The 16,649-nt window shown below is 34.2% G+C and overlaps 1 protein-coding gene across 1 annotated transcript in view; it reads left to right on the forward strand.

Moving 5' to 3' along the window:
- Nucleotides 1–16,649, forward strand: part of DMXL1 (Dmx like 1) — a gene marked incomplete at its 5' end in the record, with an annotated part of 132,187 nt that overhangs the window by 113,150 nt on the left and 2,388 nt on the right. The window contains 5 exons of the mRNA XM_082650313.1: nt 567–694; nt 4,587–4,679; nt 7,252–7,343; nt 12,535–12,587; nt 14,928–15,145. Coding sequence (XP_082506439.1) covers nt 567–694; nt 4,587–4,679; nt 7,252–7,343; nt 12,535–12,587; nt 14,928–15,145 — 584 coding nt within the window. The remainder of the gene's footprint in view (nt 1–566; nt 695–4,586; nt 4,680–7,251; nt 7,344–12,534; nt 12,588–14,927; nt 15,146–16,649) is intronic.

Here is a 16,649-nt window from a genome sequence, read left to right on the forward strand (position 1 = left end):
TTTACAATGCTTGGTGTCAGTTTATTTATCTCTTGTAAAAATAAAATACAGTGTGTGTGTGTGAAAAAAAAAACCCAAGTTTTTTTTTTTTAAATACAGTTGACTTATTAAAGTGTTGTGTTCGTCTCAGGTGTACAACATACTGATTCAGTATTTTTATACATTACAAAATGATCACCATGATAAGTCTAGTTACCATCTGTCACCATACAAAGTTAAGTAACTCCAAGAATTTGATTCTTTATCATAAACGTTATCTACTAAAGGCTGTTAAAATGTAACTGAGATAATTTCAAAAGGAAATAAAGTTTATAGAGGTCTGATTTAATTGCTTCTGTTGTTTTGTGTGAGGATATGTTCTGTCAGTTGAAAGAACACCATGTAATCATCTGTTTTTAAGATTGAGAGTATTCAAGTGAAATTTCATACAAAGGTAAATTCATGTGAATTGACTATGATTCATTTCTTAGGTATTTCTTCCGTAAAGATTTTCACATTGGATTAAAAGATAAATTTGCCAAAGATTCCTGAAATAAATTTGCAATTTTTTCCCTCTTATAATGCAGATCTGACAGGAGCTCAAGATGGAAGTGTGAGAATGTTCGAATGGGGCCATTCTCAACAAATAACCTGTTTCCGATCTGGTGGCAATTCAAGAGTTACAAGAATGAGATTTAACTATCAAGGAAATAAGGTAGTATATAAAAATGTAAATAGGGAAAATGGTTTGATTTCATTAAGGGTTTATGAATATTACTCATTTGGGTTTCTGAAGAGAACAGCTCAATGAGCTAATGGTGAAGTATTAATCCATCTTATATGAATTCTTTTTAAAGAAATTCCTCTCAAAACTTAAATTCACTTGGTTCTTCCTGGAAAGACATTATATACATTTCCATTAAAATTCTCTTATATGATGCTTAAGGACCAAATGATTATAGGACCATCTTATATTACACATTTTTTATTAAATACATCTGCTTACTTTACCCTCTGGGACCTACTCAAAGTATGGTCAAGTACCAAGTAGTAAGTAACATCTGGGAGTTGATTAGAAATGCAGGTTATTGACTCTAGTCCAGACCTATCAAATCACCATCTGCATTTTAGCCAGATACTCTTGTGATTTGTATACAACATTAAAGTTTTGAGAAGCACTGCTCTAGAACAGGGTGTTAGAACAGGGTGTTAACAAACTATGGCCTAGCCACCTGTTTTGTAAATAAAGTTATATTGGAACACACCTAACCCATTCATTATTTGTTTTCTATGATTGTTTTCCCAGTACTGCAACAGAGTTCAGGAGAACAAAGACTGTAGCTGGCAAGCCTAAAATATTTACTATATGGGCCTTTTAATACAAGTTTGCCAACCTGGCTCTTACCAGCTTCACTTCCCGTAATCCTCCTTTCCTCAAACTGCCTCTCTCTGCTCCTCCTATCTTACTAGCACTTTAAACAACTACTGAAGGGGAAATCAGCCTGCTCTTTGTCTTCAGGGCCATGCTTCACTAAAAACATTCACACAGGCCCTAGCTGATGGTTCATCTTGCCTTTCGTTTTCCCTCAACCTCCAAACCTTCCACCCTCCTTACGTGTTACTTGTGTCATGGTGTGCTGCAACCTTTTTGCCTGCCACATTTATCAGATGGCTCTTATCATTTCACAGAAGTCAGTGATAATTTTTCATGTAGTTATGAAACAAAATTGAGAGCTTATAATTTCTTAATACCAATTAGCAACATTCTTTGCTCCTTAATGGGAAATTAAGGGGATTTAATCTAAAAGCCTTTAGAATTCTACTGTACTTTCAGCTGTATAACCTATCCATACCACTTATGTGCTCATATTTTTCCACTTTGGTTTGTCAATGTTACATTGTTCCTAACTAATCTCTGTACTTCGACCCTGTCTCTCTAATGCATTCTTCATGTTGTCAACAAAGTTATATAACAAATAGCGTAGGGAATTCCCTGGTGGTTCAGTGGTTAGGATTCACGTGCTTTCAGTGCCGAGGGCGCGGGTTTGATCCCTGGTCCGGGAACTAAGATTCCACAAGCTGTGCGGTGTAGCCATAAAAGAAAAAAGAACAAATAACATAATTATATAACTACCCTATAGGTGAGATCATATTGTCCTTTTCAAGAACCTGCAGCCTCCTCATTTTATCCAAAAGCCCATATTCTTTAGTGTGGCATTCAAGTCCTTCTACACTCGGAGTTATTTTATAGATTTTACACTCACTACAACCTTCTATATAGGCTATTTTAAGTCACAACAAACTTCCTTATTGTCTTCCCAAGTCTCTTTGACAGGCAGTCAGCTTACTGTTGATTCACCTTAGCCATGATGGTGCCCAAGAGCACGACACCTAAGTGTGCTATCTCCCTTAGTAGGGAAGCCTACTGGAGTAATTGGAACAGATAACTCATACTACAGTGTATCACAGTAATGCTGATCATTTTGTCAAAAGTCATTGGACATTGCAGAAAAACCAAGAGGATAAAAGGGAGCATTTAGCAGAAAAAAATGACCTGTGAGGAATAATTCCTTGGATTTAGGAAGATCCTACATTGTAAAACAAGAATGGGATTTTATGAACCAAAGGCAGTAGAACAGTAAAGAATTTTTAGAAGTTAAAAACATATGATTCCCCAAAATTAGGAGTAGAGGAACTACTGATTACAAGGGCTGAATAGCAGAATTGAAGTATTTGAAAATCAAGTTTGTGACTGGGAGGTACAAATTTGGAATTTATTCCATGGTGAAAATAACCCAAGAAGTAAATTGAGACTAGACCCAGGAAAATTTATAAAAGAAATTTAAAAGATGTATCAGAAGAAGAAAAAAGGTGATGGAAGAGAAACATTATATTAAAAGGAATAATAAAATAAAAACTTCCCCGAAGCAAAACATGGAATTTTAGAAAAAGAAGCACCTACCAAGTACTAAGCAGAAGTATTGAGAAACAGCACGTGCCTAGACACAGCCTGATTATTTGATTTTTGTTTTTTTTAACTGAAGGATAAAGAGAGCTTCTAGAAAGGAGTAGGGGTAAAAATGATTGCTTACAACCTCTCTACCCCCCTATCTAAAATTAATGGCATTGGCCTCCTCAAAAATAGAGGTTACAAATAGACAATAGAACAGTATTCACAGAATTCTGATGGATAAGGAATGGGGTTGATGTCTGTCCAAACTGTCATTTATATTTGGTGGCAAAATAAACACATTTTTAAGTATGCAGAGAATTAGCACATTCCATATACCCTTTCTGAAGAACGTACCTAAACCTACTCTAGAAAACATAGGATAAACCACAGAAAGGATAAACATCAGAAAAATATCTGTAACAAAAATAGTAAACAATGGATTAATATTCCTACTATTAGTCCTATCAGTCAGTTTTGTAAGAAGACAATGAAAAAGAAGACAAAGAATGAACAATTTACCAAAAAAACAAAACCCTATGCATGGCCAATAACCCTCACTAATAACTGAAGAAATGCACATTAAAAGACTTTATTTCTGATAATCAACAAATATAATTTTGTAGTATGCAGTATTGACTAATGTGTAAGAAAAATGGGTGTGTAAATTGATATTACCACTTAGGATTTAATTTTGGCTTCACCTACCAATTTTAAATGATGCCCTTTGACAGAGCTTTTTCTTTTCTAGATGTCTGTCCTATATAAATACTCAGAGGTGTATATGCAAGAATGTTCAAAACAGTACTTTTTATTATAGGAAAAATTGAAAATTCTATAAGGAAAAGCTTTAAAAAGTTACAGTGCAACTATATAGTGTAATACTGCACAGCACAAGAATGAGGTAGATTTATAGATACCAATGTGAAAAAATGGCTATAATAAGTAAAAAATGTAACTGTAGAACTGTATATTATCATCATAATTTTTAAAAAACCTTGTATCCTTGTATGTATGAATGTTTGAATATTCATAGAACAAATCTGAAAGGGAACACTATCAAATTGTTAATAGTTGTTATATCTGTAGATGGGAGAGGGCAGGAGTCCGAATTAGACATTTGTTTTATTTTAAGATCTGTATCATATACTCCCTTACTGGATTATTTTGTCATCTTTCCAGTCAAAATGCTCTGAGTTTCCATAGTGGAATTCTTTTACTGTGATAAACTTTGTTTCATTTTCTGCTGTTGTTTACGTGTTTTTCTTATTGTATATCTCTGGAAGTCCTTACTTTGTCTTTTTTAAGATGAACAGTTTTTTTATCTTATATATGCTAAAACTTTGTCACATGGCTTAATGTGTAAATCCAGTATTCTATTTTTGGAGTATTTACAGAGAATATACAGACTGTGCTGTCGGTTAGTATAATAAATTGAGTGTCTGATGTTAGTTTCCTTTATATCCACCCTGGAATTTTTTAAAGCAATAGCTAAATGTTTTTCTGGACTAGATCCATGTGTAGGTGAAGTGAAAAGTCAAGCAACTTATCAGTCAAATGTTTAAGAGTTAAAGTATGAGATTCACAGTGAGGGTAAGGGTAAATAATGTGCTTTTTTATTTGTATTAAATACTTCTAAATATTTTTTTTCTCTAAGTTTGGAATAGTTGATGCTGATGGATATTTAAGTTTGTATCAAACAAACTGGAAATGTTGTCCAGTTACTGGAAGTATGCCTAAGCCATACCTGGTAAGCCAAGAATTCCTACCTTTAAAATTTTTTGAATTTTTATTTTAAAGAAACCAAGAATATATACTTGCAAGAAATATCAAAGCCAAAATACAAAATCTGTCTAGTCTTGTGTATTCAATCACTTTACTATAAGTTTCTGTCCTTGTATTGTGTTGAAAATTACACTGTGAGGTATAAAAATCCTTAGTCTCTGGTAACTTGGAGAATAAACCTGTATGAAAGTACCTGTTTCTGATGGCAAGGGGAGATTAGCTATGTGGTTACTCAGAGGCAGGGGTGGAGAGGGGAAATTGGATGGAAGCAGTCAGAAGGTACAAACTTCCAGGTAAAAGGTAAGTAAGTACTGGGTATGTAATGTACAACATGATTAACATAATTAACACGGCTACATGTTATATATGAAAGTTGTTAAGAGAGTAAATTCTAAGCATTTTCAGAATAAGGAAAAATATTTTTTCTTTCATTTTATATCTATGCGAGGTGATGGATGTTACTAAACTTATTTCATGATGTATGTAAGCCAGAACATTATGCTGTACTCCTTAAACTTATGCAGTGCTTCATGTTAATCATTTCTCAAAACTGAAAGGAAAAAAAAAAAAACATAAGAAAAGTAAAAAAATCTCACCAGAAAATGTAAATAAATAATAAAGCTTGTGGATTAGTCACTCGATAAAGACCAAAGTAGTAAAATTAATTAAAAATGCAATGATTGGGCTTCCCTGGTGGTGCAGTGGTTGAGAGTCCGCCTGCCGATGCAGGGGATGCGGGTTCGTGCCCCGGTCCTGCAAGATCCCACATGCCGGCGGAGCGGCTGGGCCCGTGAGCCATGGCCACTGAGCCTGCGCGTCCGGAGCCTGTGCTCCGCAACGGGAGAGGCCACAGCAGTGAGAGGCCCGCGTACCACAAAAAAAAAAAAAAAAAAAAATGCAATGATTAGTCAAGGGATAAATAAAATAAAAAGATGTTAAAAAAAAAAAAAAAAGAAACCTGTATAGAACCAACATGGTAACTCTGGAGACCCATGAGTTACTCAAGCCCTTTTCTAGCCTCACTAAATGGCAGTGGCTATGATACCTAAAAAGGATGATCAACAGACCAGTGCATCTGGTTGTTTTTCTGCAGTTATTATCCCTTATGAACAAAGTAGAAAGGGTATCCTATAGCTGGTGCTATTTTCTTGCCCATCTCTTAAAAAAAAAAAAAAAAAAAAATCTCTATTCAGGACCACACAGGTTCAGTGAACCTTCCGCAGCCTCATAGAACACTGAATTTATATTTGATGGATTCTTTAGTGAAGCCCTTTATAAGACTAAGTAATATCTATCAAGAAAAAAATTAAGAATATGGGTTAAAATTCCAGTAATTCATCCAAGGTTAAATGCTAGAATAAAGTACTGGTCTAAGTGAAAGCAAGCAAGGGAGTGTTGGTGAGGGTACCTTGAAAGAATATTTATTTTTCCTCATATTTTCATTCAGGCAGCAGATTAAATGTACAGATGGGCCTTGAACAACACAGGGGTTAGGGACACTGGACACCTCACCTCCCCAAGTTGAAAATCTGCATATAACTTTGCAGTCACCCCTCCATATCCATGGTCCTGCATCCACAGATTCAGCTAACCTTGGATCATGTAGTACTGTAGTATTTATTGAAAAAAATCTGTGTATCAGTGGACCCATGCAGTTCAAACCTGTGTCGTTCGAGGGTCAACTGTACAGGTTTATGTTTCTTAGGGGACTGCCTTTGTTTTAAAACTTCTAAAAAGACAAATTGGATTAAAAATGAACATTATTTGCTTTTGGGGATTAAAGTAGATTTTGTTTTAAAGACATATCATCTAGCCCAGCTGCAGTGGTGGTTGGGGGCAATGGGGAAGTGACTCACAGGAAAACTTTTTCATATGATGATTTTGACATATTTTTAAATTTTATTTTTTATTGAAGAGAAACATCTGAACAGACATAACTTGGAAGCCTTTATAACTGACTAAACCTCTCATAGTAGTTTGTTATTGTTTGACGGAATATTGAGAAACATTGTAAATTTTCTAATTTGTTGACTATTAGTAATATGTTTTTATTCACATATTTGAAAAAGTATTTGAAAGCTTAAATATTTCTGAAAATAAATAATTCAGTCTGAGATCATCTAAAATGCTAGTTTTTGTTTTCTAAGACAAAAATTTTCACAAGTATTCTAAGAAAAATGTTTGAACTTAACTTTCTTTTGTTTCCCTTTGAACTTTTGGTTGAACAAAAGCGGAGGTCATAAAAGGTCATAACGTATGCATCTTATTTAAATGGTTCAGGGGAAGGGATGTGTGTGTGTGAGAAAGAGAAGAAGAGGCAAAACAAATGTGCCAAAATGGTAAACATTGGTGAATCGGGGTAAAGGGTATATGAGAGTTCTCTATTACTCTTGCAACTTTTCTAAAATCTGTGGGGGAAAGAACACAAGGATTTAAGTAAGCCACAAATTACATGATTGTTTTTTGATTAATACATCTACCTGCTTATAAAATTGTTTGTGACAGCAATAAACATGTGTTGTTTATAACCATTCCAGACTTGGCAGTGTCATAACAAAACAGCCAATGATTTTGTCTTCGTTAGTTCCTCCTCTCTGATAGCTACAGCTGGTCTTTCAACTGACAATAGGTAAGAGATTATAACTGAAATTGAAGTCTGTGTATGTATAGCTAAGCTTTATTTTTTAATTGCTTAATGTCCTTATATCTCAATAATGTCATAATTACACCTTTAAATATTTTTATTTAAAGAGACTTGTTTCTTAGAGCTTTTTTAGTGTTTTAATTGTAAAGCTAAGGAAATTCTGGTGACATTAAAGACAAAATCCATTCCTTCTGGATTTTTAGTATTCTAATGTTAAGACTTTAGTGTAGGATAAAAGAATTTGATTGTTGGTAGAGTTTTTCTCCATATTATTTGCTATGTGTTAAGAAAGCTTGAGGCCAAAAAAAAAAAAAGAGTATTATTTATTGGCCATGCTATTTAGTTAAATCCTTGCCACAGCTTTATTATATCGCATTATCAATGTTTCACAGTAAGAACACAAGAAGCTGAGTTGTATAATAACTAGTAAGTGACAGCCCGTCCCCATCTCCCCAGATAGCTTAAATATGCAAAAAAAAGTCTCCTCCCTCCATGTCCAGGCACACTTTTTACTTTCCTCCTACAGCTGAGTTCTGTGATTAAGGCCTTCTGAGGTTGCTGAGCTTTTGTGTTTGTCCTGAGGCCTCACTTTACACTCAAAGTGGGAATTTTAGGAATATGGAGTTTTCAGCCCGTTTTTCATAGAAATTCTTATACACATTTGTGCCTTCTTTGTAACTCACAGAATGGAGTAGAAGCTGCTCCCTTTTGTAGTAGGAATAAGTTTTCTTTGTACTCAAGAAAATTCGGTGTGTCCTGCTACTTATGTATGTGGTCGAACTATTAGATTAGAAAATCAGTGAATACAAAAAGTGGTTCCCATATTCAGACTTCATATAGTACTCCTTGTAATTACATGTTAATCTAAAGTTATTCAGTTTGGGAAGCTATTAGTTTTTTAAATTTTTGTCTAAAAATTAATCATACATAAATATATTGGCTACTTGTATTCGATGCTTTATAAATTTAAGAACTTTCTGTGTGAGCAAGGTTCAAGCGAGCTATAATGAGACATATTGCTTTTTTTCATTGAAGTATACTTGATTTACAACATTATATTAGTTACAGGTATACAGCATGGTGATTCAGTATTTTTGCAGATTATACTTCATTATAGGTTATTACAAGATAATTTTTACAATTCCCTATGCTATACAGTATATCCTTGTTGCTTATCTATTTTATATATAGTAGTTTTTATCTATTAATTCCATATTCCTAATATGTCACTCACCCGTCTTCCCCTCTTTGGTAACCACAAGTTTGTTTCTATATCTGTGAGTCTGTTTCTGTTTTGTATATACAGTCATTTGTCTTTGTTTTTAGATTCCACATGTAAGTTGTATCATATAGTATTTGTCTTTTTCTGTCTGATTTATTTCACTTAGCATGATATTCTCTAGGTCCATCTACATTGCTGCAAATGGCAGTATTTCATTCTTTTTTATGGCTGAGTAGTATTTTATTTTGTGTGTGTGTGTGTGTGTGTGTGTCAGTCACATCTTAATCCAGTCATCTGTTGATGGGCACTTGAGTTGCTTCCATGTCTTGGCTATTGTAAATAGTGCTGCTGTGAACATTTGGATGCATGTATCTTTTTAAATTAGTATTTTCATTTTTTCCAGATATGTACCCAAGGAGTAGAATTGCTGGATCATATGGTAGTTCTATTTTTAGTTTTTTGAGGAACCTCCATACTGTTTTCCACAGTGGTTGCACCAATCTACATTTCCACCAACAGTGTACAAGGGTTCCATTTTCTCTACACTGTCTCCAGCATTTATTGTTTGTAGATTTTTTTGATGATGGCCATTCTGACTGGTGTGAGGTGATAACTCATTGTTGTTTTGATTTGCATTTCTCTAATAGTGAGTGATGTTGAGAATCTTTTCATGTGCCTGTTGGGCATCTGTATGTCTTCCTTGGGAAATTGTCTATTCAGATCTTCTGCCCATTTTTTTATTGAGTTTTTTTTTTTTATATTGAGTTGTATGAACTGTATGTATATTTTAGGTTTTAACCCCTTGTCAATCATCATTTGCAAATATTTTCTCCCATTCAGTAGGTTGTCTTTTCGTTTTATTGATGATTTCCTTTGCTGTGCAAAAGCTTTATGTTTAATTAGGTCCCATTTGTTTATTTCTGCTTTTATTTCTTTTGCCTTAGGAGACTGATCTAAGAAAATATTGCTACAATTTTTGTCAAAGAGTGTATTGCCTATGTTCTCTTCTAGGAGGTTTATGGTTTTCCATTCTTACATTTAGGTCTTTAAACCTTTTTGAGTTTATTTTTGTATATGGTGAACAGGAATGTTCTAATCTCATTATTTTATATGTGGCTGTCCAGTTTTTCCACCACCACTTGTTGAAGAGACTGTCTTTTCTCCATTGTATATTCTTGCCATCTTTGTCATAGATTAACTGACCATAAATGCTTGGGTTTATTTCTGGGGTCTCTGTTCTGTTCCATTGATCTATGTGTCTGTTCTTGTGGCAGTAGCACACTGTTTTGATTACTGTAGCTATGTAGTATAGTCTGAAATCAGGGAGTGTGATTCTTCCAGCTCTATTCTTTTTTCTCAACATTGCTTTGGCAATTCAGGGTCTTTTGTGATTCCATGTGAGTTTTAGGATTATTTTGTTCTAGTTCTGTGAAAAATGCCATGGGTATTTTGATGGCGATTGCATTAAATCTGTAGATTGCTTTGAGTAGTGTGGCCAATTTAACAATATTAATCTTCCAGTCCGAGAGCACAAGATATCTTTCCATTTCTTTGTATTATCTTCAGTTTCCTTCATCAGTGTTTTATATTTCAGAGTATAGGTCTTTCACCTCCTTGGTTAAGTTTATTCCTAGGTATTTATTCTTGTTGATGTGATCTTAAACAGGTTGTGTTTTACTTTCTTTTTCTCATATTTCATTATTAGTGTATAAAAATGCAGATTTTTTTAATATTGATCTTGTATCCTGCACCCTTGCTGAATTCATTTATTAGTTCTAAATTTGGGGGGTGAAGACTTCAGGGTTTTCAATCTAAAGTATCATGTCATCTGCAAATAGTGACAGTTTTACTTCTTCCCTTCCAATTTGTTTTTTTTTAATTTAAAAAGAAATTATTTATTTACTTTGGCTTCACCAGGTCTTAGCTGCAGCATGCAGGATCTTTAGTTGCGGCATGTGGACTTCTTAATTGCGGCATGTGGACTCTTAGTTGCGGCATGTGTGCACTATCTAGTTCCCTGACCAGAGATCAAACCCAGGCCCCCTGCATTGGGAACATGGAGTCTTACCCACTGGACCAACAGGGAAGTCCCCTTCTCTTCCAATTTGGATGCCTTTTATTTCTTTTTCTTGTCTGATTGCTGTGGCTAGGACTTCCAGTACTATGTTAAATAAAGTGGAGAGAGTGGACATCCTTGTCTTGTTTCTGAATTTAGTGGGCAGGCTTTCAGCTTTTCACTGTTGAGTATGATGTTGGCTGTGGATTTGTCTTAAATGGCCTTTATTATGTTGAGGAATGTTCTCTCTATACACACTTTGATGAAAGTTTTTATCATGAATGGACATCTCAGTAGACAGTTTTTCTGTGTATTTTGAGATGATCATGTGATTTTTATCTTTCCTTTTGTTAATGTGATGTATTACATTTATTGATTTGCAAATGTTGAACTGTCCTTGTGACCCCAGAATAAATCCAACTTGATCATGGTGTATGATGCTTTTTATGTATTGTTGGATTCAGTTTGCTAATATATTTTGTTGAGGATTTTTGTATTTGTAGTTATCAAAGATACTGGACTGTAATTTTCTTTTTTTGTAGTGTCTTTGTCTGGTTTTGGTATCAGGGTAATGGTGGCCTTGTAGAATGAATTTGGGAGTGTTCCCTCCTCTTCAGTTTTTTTGGAATGGTTTAAGAAGGATAAGTGTTTGTTCTTCATATGTTTCGTAGAATTCCCCTGTCTGGTCCTGGACTTTTGTTTCCTGGCGGTTGGGTTTTGGTTTGTTTTTTTTTTTCCCTTACAGATTCATTTTCGTTTCTAGTGATCAGTCTGTTCAAACTTTCTGTTCTTCTTGACTCATTCTTGGCAGGCTGTATGTTTCTAGAAACTTGTCCATTTCTTCTAGGTTGTCCAATTTGTTGGCATATAACTGTTAATAGTATTATAATTCTTTGTATCTCTTTCGTATCAGTTGTTATTTCTCCTCTTTCATTTCTTATTTTGTTTATTTGGGTCTTCTCTCTTCTTGATGCGCTGGATAAAGGTTTGTCAATTTTGTTTTCTTTTCAAAAAATCAGTTCTTAAAAATAAATCAGCTCTTGCTTTCATTGATTGTTTTTGTTGTTGTTGTTTTTAAGCTCTATTTTGTTTATTTCCTCTCTGATCTTAATTATTTTCTTCCTTCTGCTGACTTTGGGCTTTGTTTGTTCTTTTTCTAATTCTTTTAGGTGGTAAGTGATAGGCTGTGTTGTTTATTTGAGAAGGCCTGTATTGCTATGAACTTCTCTCTTAGAATTGCTTTTGCTTCATCCCATAGATTTTGGGTTGTTGTGTTTCCATTTACATTTGTCTCAAGATCTTTTTTGACTTCCTCTTTGATTTTGTCATTGACCCATTGGTTTTTTAGTAGCATGTTGTTTAGTCTCCATGTGTTTGGGGTTTTTTTCCATTTTTCTTTCTGGAGTTAATTTTTAACTTCATACTATTGTGGTCAGAAAAAAATGCTTGATACAATTTCTATCCTCTTAAATTTGTTGAGGCTTGTTTTGTGACCTAGTATGTAATATGTTTTGGAGGACATTCCATGTGTGCTTGAAAAGAATGTGCATTCTGCTGTTTTGGGGTGTTATATTCTGTACATATCATTTAAGTTCAGCTGGTCTATTGTGTCACTTAACACCACTATTACCTTACTTTCTCTCTGGATGATCTGTTCATTGATGTTAGGGGGGGTGTTAAAATCCCCTGCTATTACTGTATTATTGTCTGTTTCTCCCTTTACGTCTATTAGTATTTGCTTTATATATTTAGGTGCTTCTGTATTGGGTGCATATATGTTAACAAGTATAATATTCTTTCTGTATTGATACCTTTATCATTATATAATATGAGACATATCTATTTTTATTCTGTGGTTAACTTCTTATGTCATTCAATAATCTTTTTTTTTTTTCCAGAAACATATGTTTGTGGGACACTCTTGTAGCACCTTCCAATAGTTTAGTCCATGGTAAGTTTTGAAAGCATTTTATGAATCACAAACTCATAAAGTAAAAGTGATGTTTAAATGGATTTTTTTTTTAATGACACACTTAGTAGTCTGTGAGGTTTATTTTTGACCATGGTGGCAAAGTTTAAAAGCAGAAAAAATGCTGTATATGTAATTAACTCTTCACTGTACTTTAATGAAGGACAGTGGAACATAGATAATATAAAAATCATTTGTTTTTACTTTGAATCTGATAGCACAGGTCCGAACATCAGTTACAGTATTATATCCCCTCACACCACTCTTACTCAACTTTGTACTTGAAGTTCTAAATAAAGCAATAAGACAAGAAAAGGAAGTAAAAGTTATCCATATTGGAAGGGAAGAAATAAAACTGTTTATGCACAGATTACATGATGGTGTAGAAAATCCCAAAGAATACAGAAAAAAAACTGCTGGAACTGATGTGCAAGCACAGCAATGTCACAGGATACCAGGTCATTATGCTAAAATTAGTTGCATTCCTTTATCAACAATGAACAATTGGAATTTGAAATTTAAAAAAAATATTACCATTTAAAAGAGCACCCAAAATAATGAAATACTGAAGCATAAATCGAAATATGTATAGCATCTGTTGGGAAAAGCCACAAAAAAAGTAAAAGAAAAAAAGGTCTAAATAAATGTTCATCATGTTCACAGATTGTAAAACTTGATATTGTTAGGATGTTACTTCCTCACAACTTTATAGATTCAGTGGAATTCTAATTAAACCCCCAGCAATCTGTTTTGTATATATCAACAAACTGGTTCTAAAGTTTATGTAGAGAGGCAAGAGACCTAGAATAATGCATACTGAATAAAAACAAACTTGGAGAACTCACATTACCTGATTTCAGGACTCACTATAAAGCTACAGTAATCAAGCCATTGTGGTACTGGCTGAAGAATAGACACAGATTAGAGAGCCCAGAAATAGACCCACACATAAATAGTAGACTCATTGCTAATAATGGCACAAAGATAATTCAGTGGAAACAGATAGTCTTTCAACAAAAAGTGCTAATAACAATTGGGTGCTTATATGTGGAATAATGAACATAGGTACAAACCTTACCCCTTTCACAAAAATGTACTCAAAATGACTCATGTAAAACATGTAAAAACAAAACTGTAATACTTCTAGAAGGAAATATAGGAGAAAATCTTGGTGACCTCGGGTTTGGTAATGAGATTTAGATACAACACCAAAAGCACAATCTATTAAAGAAATGATATATTCAAGATTTTTTTAAATTACCGTTTTTCTCAATACCTGAATAGCAAATAAGCATATAAAAGATGCTCAACATCAGTAGTCATCAGGGAAATGCAAACTAAATTCACCATAATTTATCATACTACTCTGTATACTGAAATGGCAAAAATTAAAGGTTCTAGACTACCAAGTGTTGGTGAGGATATGGAGAAACTGGAACCCTCATGATTTGCTGATAAAAGTATAAAACAGTACAACTGCTTTGGAAAACTGTTTAGCAATTTCTTAGTGAAGTTAAACATGCATGTAGCGTGACCCAACAGTATATAGTTTTACATATGTACCCAAGAAAAATGAAAACACATGTCCACAAATAGACTGGTATTAGGAATGTTCTTAGCAGCTTTATTTATAGTAGCCCAAAACTGGAAACAACACAAATGTCCAACAGGATAACGTGGTATATTTATGTAATAGAATACTACTCAGAATTTAAAAGCATGACCTACTGATACGTGAGACACATCTAAAATGTTATGTTAAAGAAAAAGAAGCAGGCACAAAAGAATATATACTATAAAATTCCATTTATGTGAAGTTCAAGAATTGGCAAAACCAATTGGATAGAAATCAGGATAGCGATTGCCTTTGAGGGAGAGGCATGAGGGAACTTTCTGGGATGATGAAAACAGCTGTGTTAAAAGCCGTATTTGGTACAGGGCTAATTTTGCCCCTCTGTTGAGGCAGTACCCTTCTCAGTACTCTATACGATGCCTTGTGAATTATGAGGGTTTTTTCCCAGTATGGCTGGTGGAAATAGGAACCCAGATCAACTTGGGTTCCCCTTTCTTATGCCACGGCCAGAAAATACTCTGTAGGCAATAAGCTGGGGCAGTTATGTTGGTCACCCAGTTTGTTTCCCATTTTGCAAAGATCATTCTTCATTGCTTAGTGACCGGTGTCTCAAACCATTGTTTCCTGTATATCATTTGATATTTTAATTGTTTTAGGCAGGATGGCAAATCTAATCTATCATTCTACCTTGGCCAAAAGCCAGAAGTCTGTTTCTTATACTATTAAATAGTTTTTACTTTTTTTTCCAGCTTTTACTTGTCATGATAGCGGAGCCACTGTTTTAGCATATGCTCCAAAACATCAGCTACTAATATCAGGTGGCAGAAAAGGCTATACATGTGTTTTTGACCTTCGGCAACGACAGCAGAGGCAGCTTTTCCAGAGCCATGATTCTCCTGTTAAAGCCATTGCTATTGATCCAACTGAAGAGTACTTTGTTACAGGATCTGCTGAGGGCAACATAAAGGTAAATACAGTAATGCCACAATATCTATTACAATATGAAAAGAAATCTTTAGAAACCTTAGATCTTTAATCATATTGATGACACCAGTCTCTTTAAATAATAGAAGTATTAATTCCTTTGTAGTCAACAAGGTTAATTGCTATTTAATAAATCTTTTAATGAATGAAATAAAATAATATTTAACTTGAAAAATGCCTGTTTTTCAGTTGTTTTCAAATATGCTTAACTAATGCACGCAAAAGAACTGGATTTTCCATGGATATGAACATATTTCAGACATTAGAATTAGTCTTGACTCCATATTCAGAGTTACTGAATTCAGTTTCAGGGGCTGTGAGATATGCTGACATTTTCCCTTATTCCAAATTTCTCCCCATTTTGTCATTCATAGTATCAGCATCCAACAACTCAGTGCCTGATTCAAGAATTCTGATGTACCTGGATAAGCTCTGCCTGTAACAGTCCTTCTCAAACTCCACTGTGTTTCAAACTTAGAAGTTTGAATGTTAAGCAGCTTGTTAAAAATGTTAAGCACCTTGTTAAAAATGCATCCCACTCCAGAAATACTGTTACTAGGTCCTATCCCAAAAATACCCATTTGGTAAGTCCAAGGCTCAGGAATGTGCATTTTTGGAACACAGAAATAGTGGTTTTGATGGCAGGTTCTCTGGCTACACTCAGAAGGATCTGCAGGGATAAGACTAGTCCCTAAGTTACTCTAATGGTTAGCAACCCACTGGAGGAGTCTAGTTTCTTAGAATCCATTAATTTAAGTGCTACTGAGTACTTAGTACAGGTAAGTTGGACTGCTTTGTTAGAACTTCCATATTGTTTTCATAATTCTCAGCCAGAAGAAATTGAAGAATTTCAAAAAGGTTTTTCTTAAATATATACACCAGCTTCCATACAGAATTCTTTTTTTTTCCAGTTTGAAGCTAGTTTCTTATTTGAACTGCCCTCAGTTTAGAATAAGTCATACTATGTTTTAGATTAGTTATTTAGATTAGTTTGTACTTTCATTCTGAGGTTTATTATTTAATTAAGTTATAAGATTTCATAGTATACCAGGTAGTATTCAGGACTTAAAATTTAACAATCATGTCTAGAGTAATATAAATTAATGAATTTCTTAGGGAAAAGAAAGAAATATTTTTTTTAATGTGATGTCAAAACATCAGAAAGTTGTAATAATTTATCTTGCAGCTGGAATATAGTTTTGACTGGTCTGAAGGCCTCTAGGTGTTTGGTATTTTCCTCTTTCCAGCGGTTCTGATCCCTTGGTGGGTACTGTATATTATGGGGAAAGAATTACCCCACTATACAACTACACAACAGAAACTTTGCTGAGAGATAGGAAATCTTGATTGTAGTTCCTATAACATTACAAGTTTCTGTTGCATTGTACACCTAACCTCCTTGTACCTAAGTTTTCTCGTCTCCAACTAAGGGTTTAAAGTACCTCCTCTCTTACTGGATTGATTTTTGAAGAATGTGATAATATCAA

The sequence above is a fragment of the Grampus griseus genome, assembly GCF_964374135.1.
Source record: "Grampus griseus genome assembly, chromosome: 3".
Lineage (NCBI taxonomy): Eukaryota > Metazoa > Chordata > Mammalia > Artiodactyla > Delphinidae > Grampus > Grampus griseus.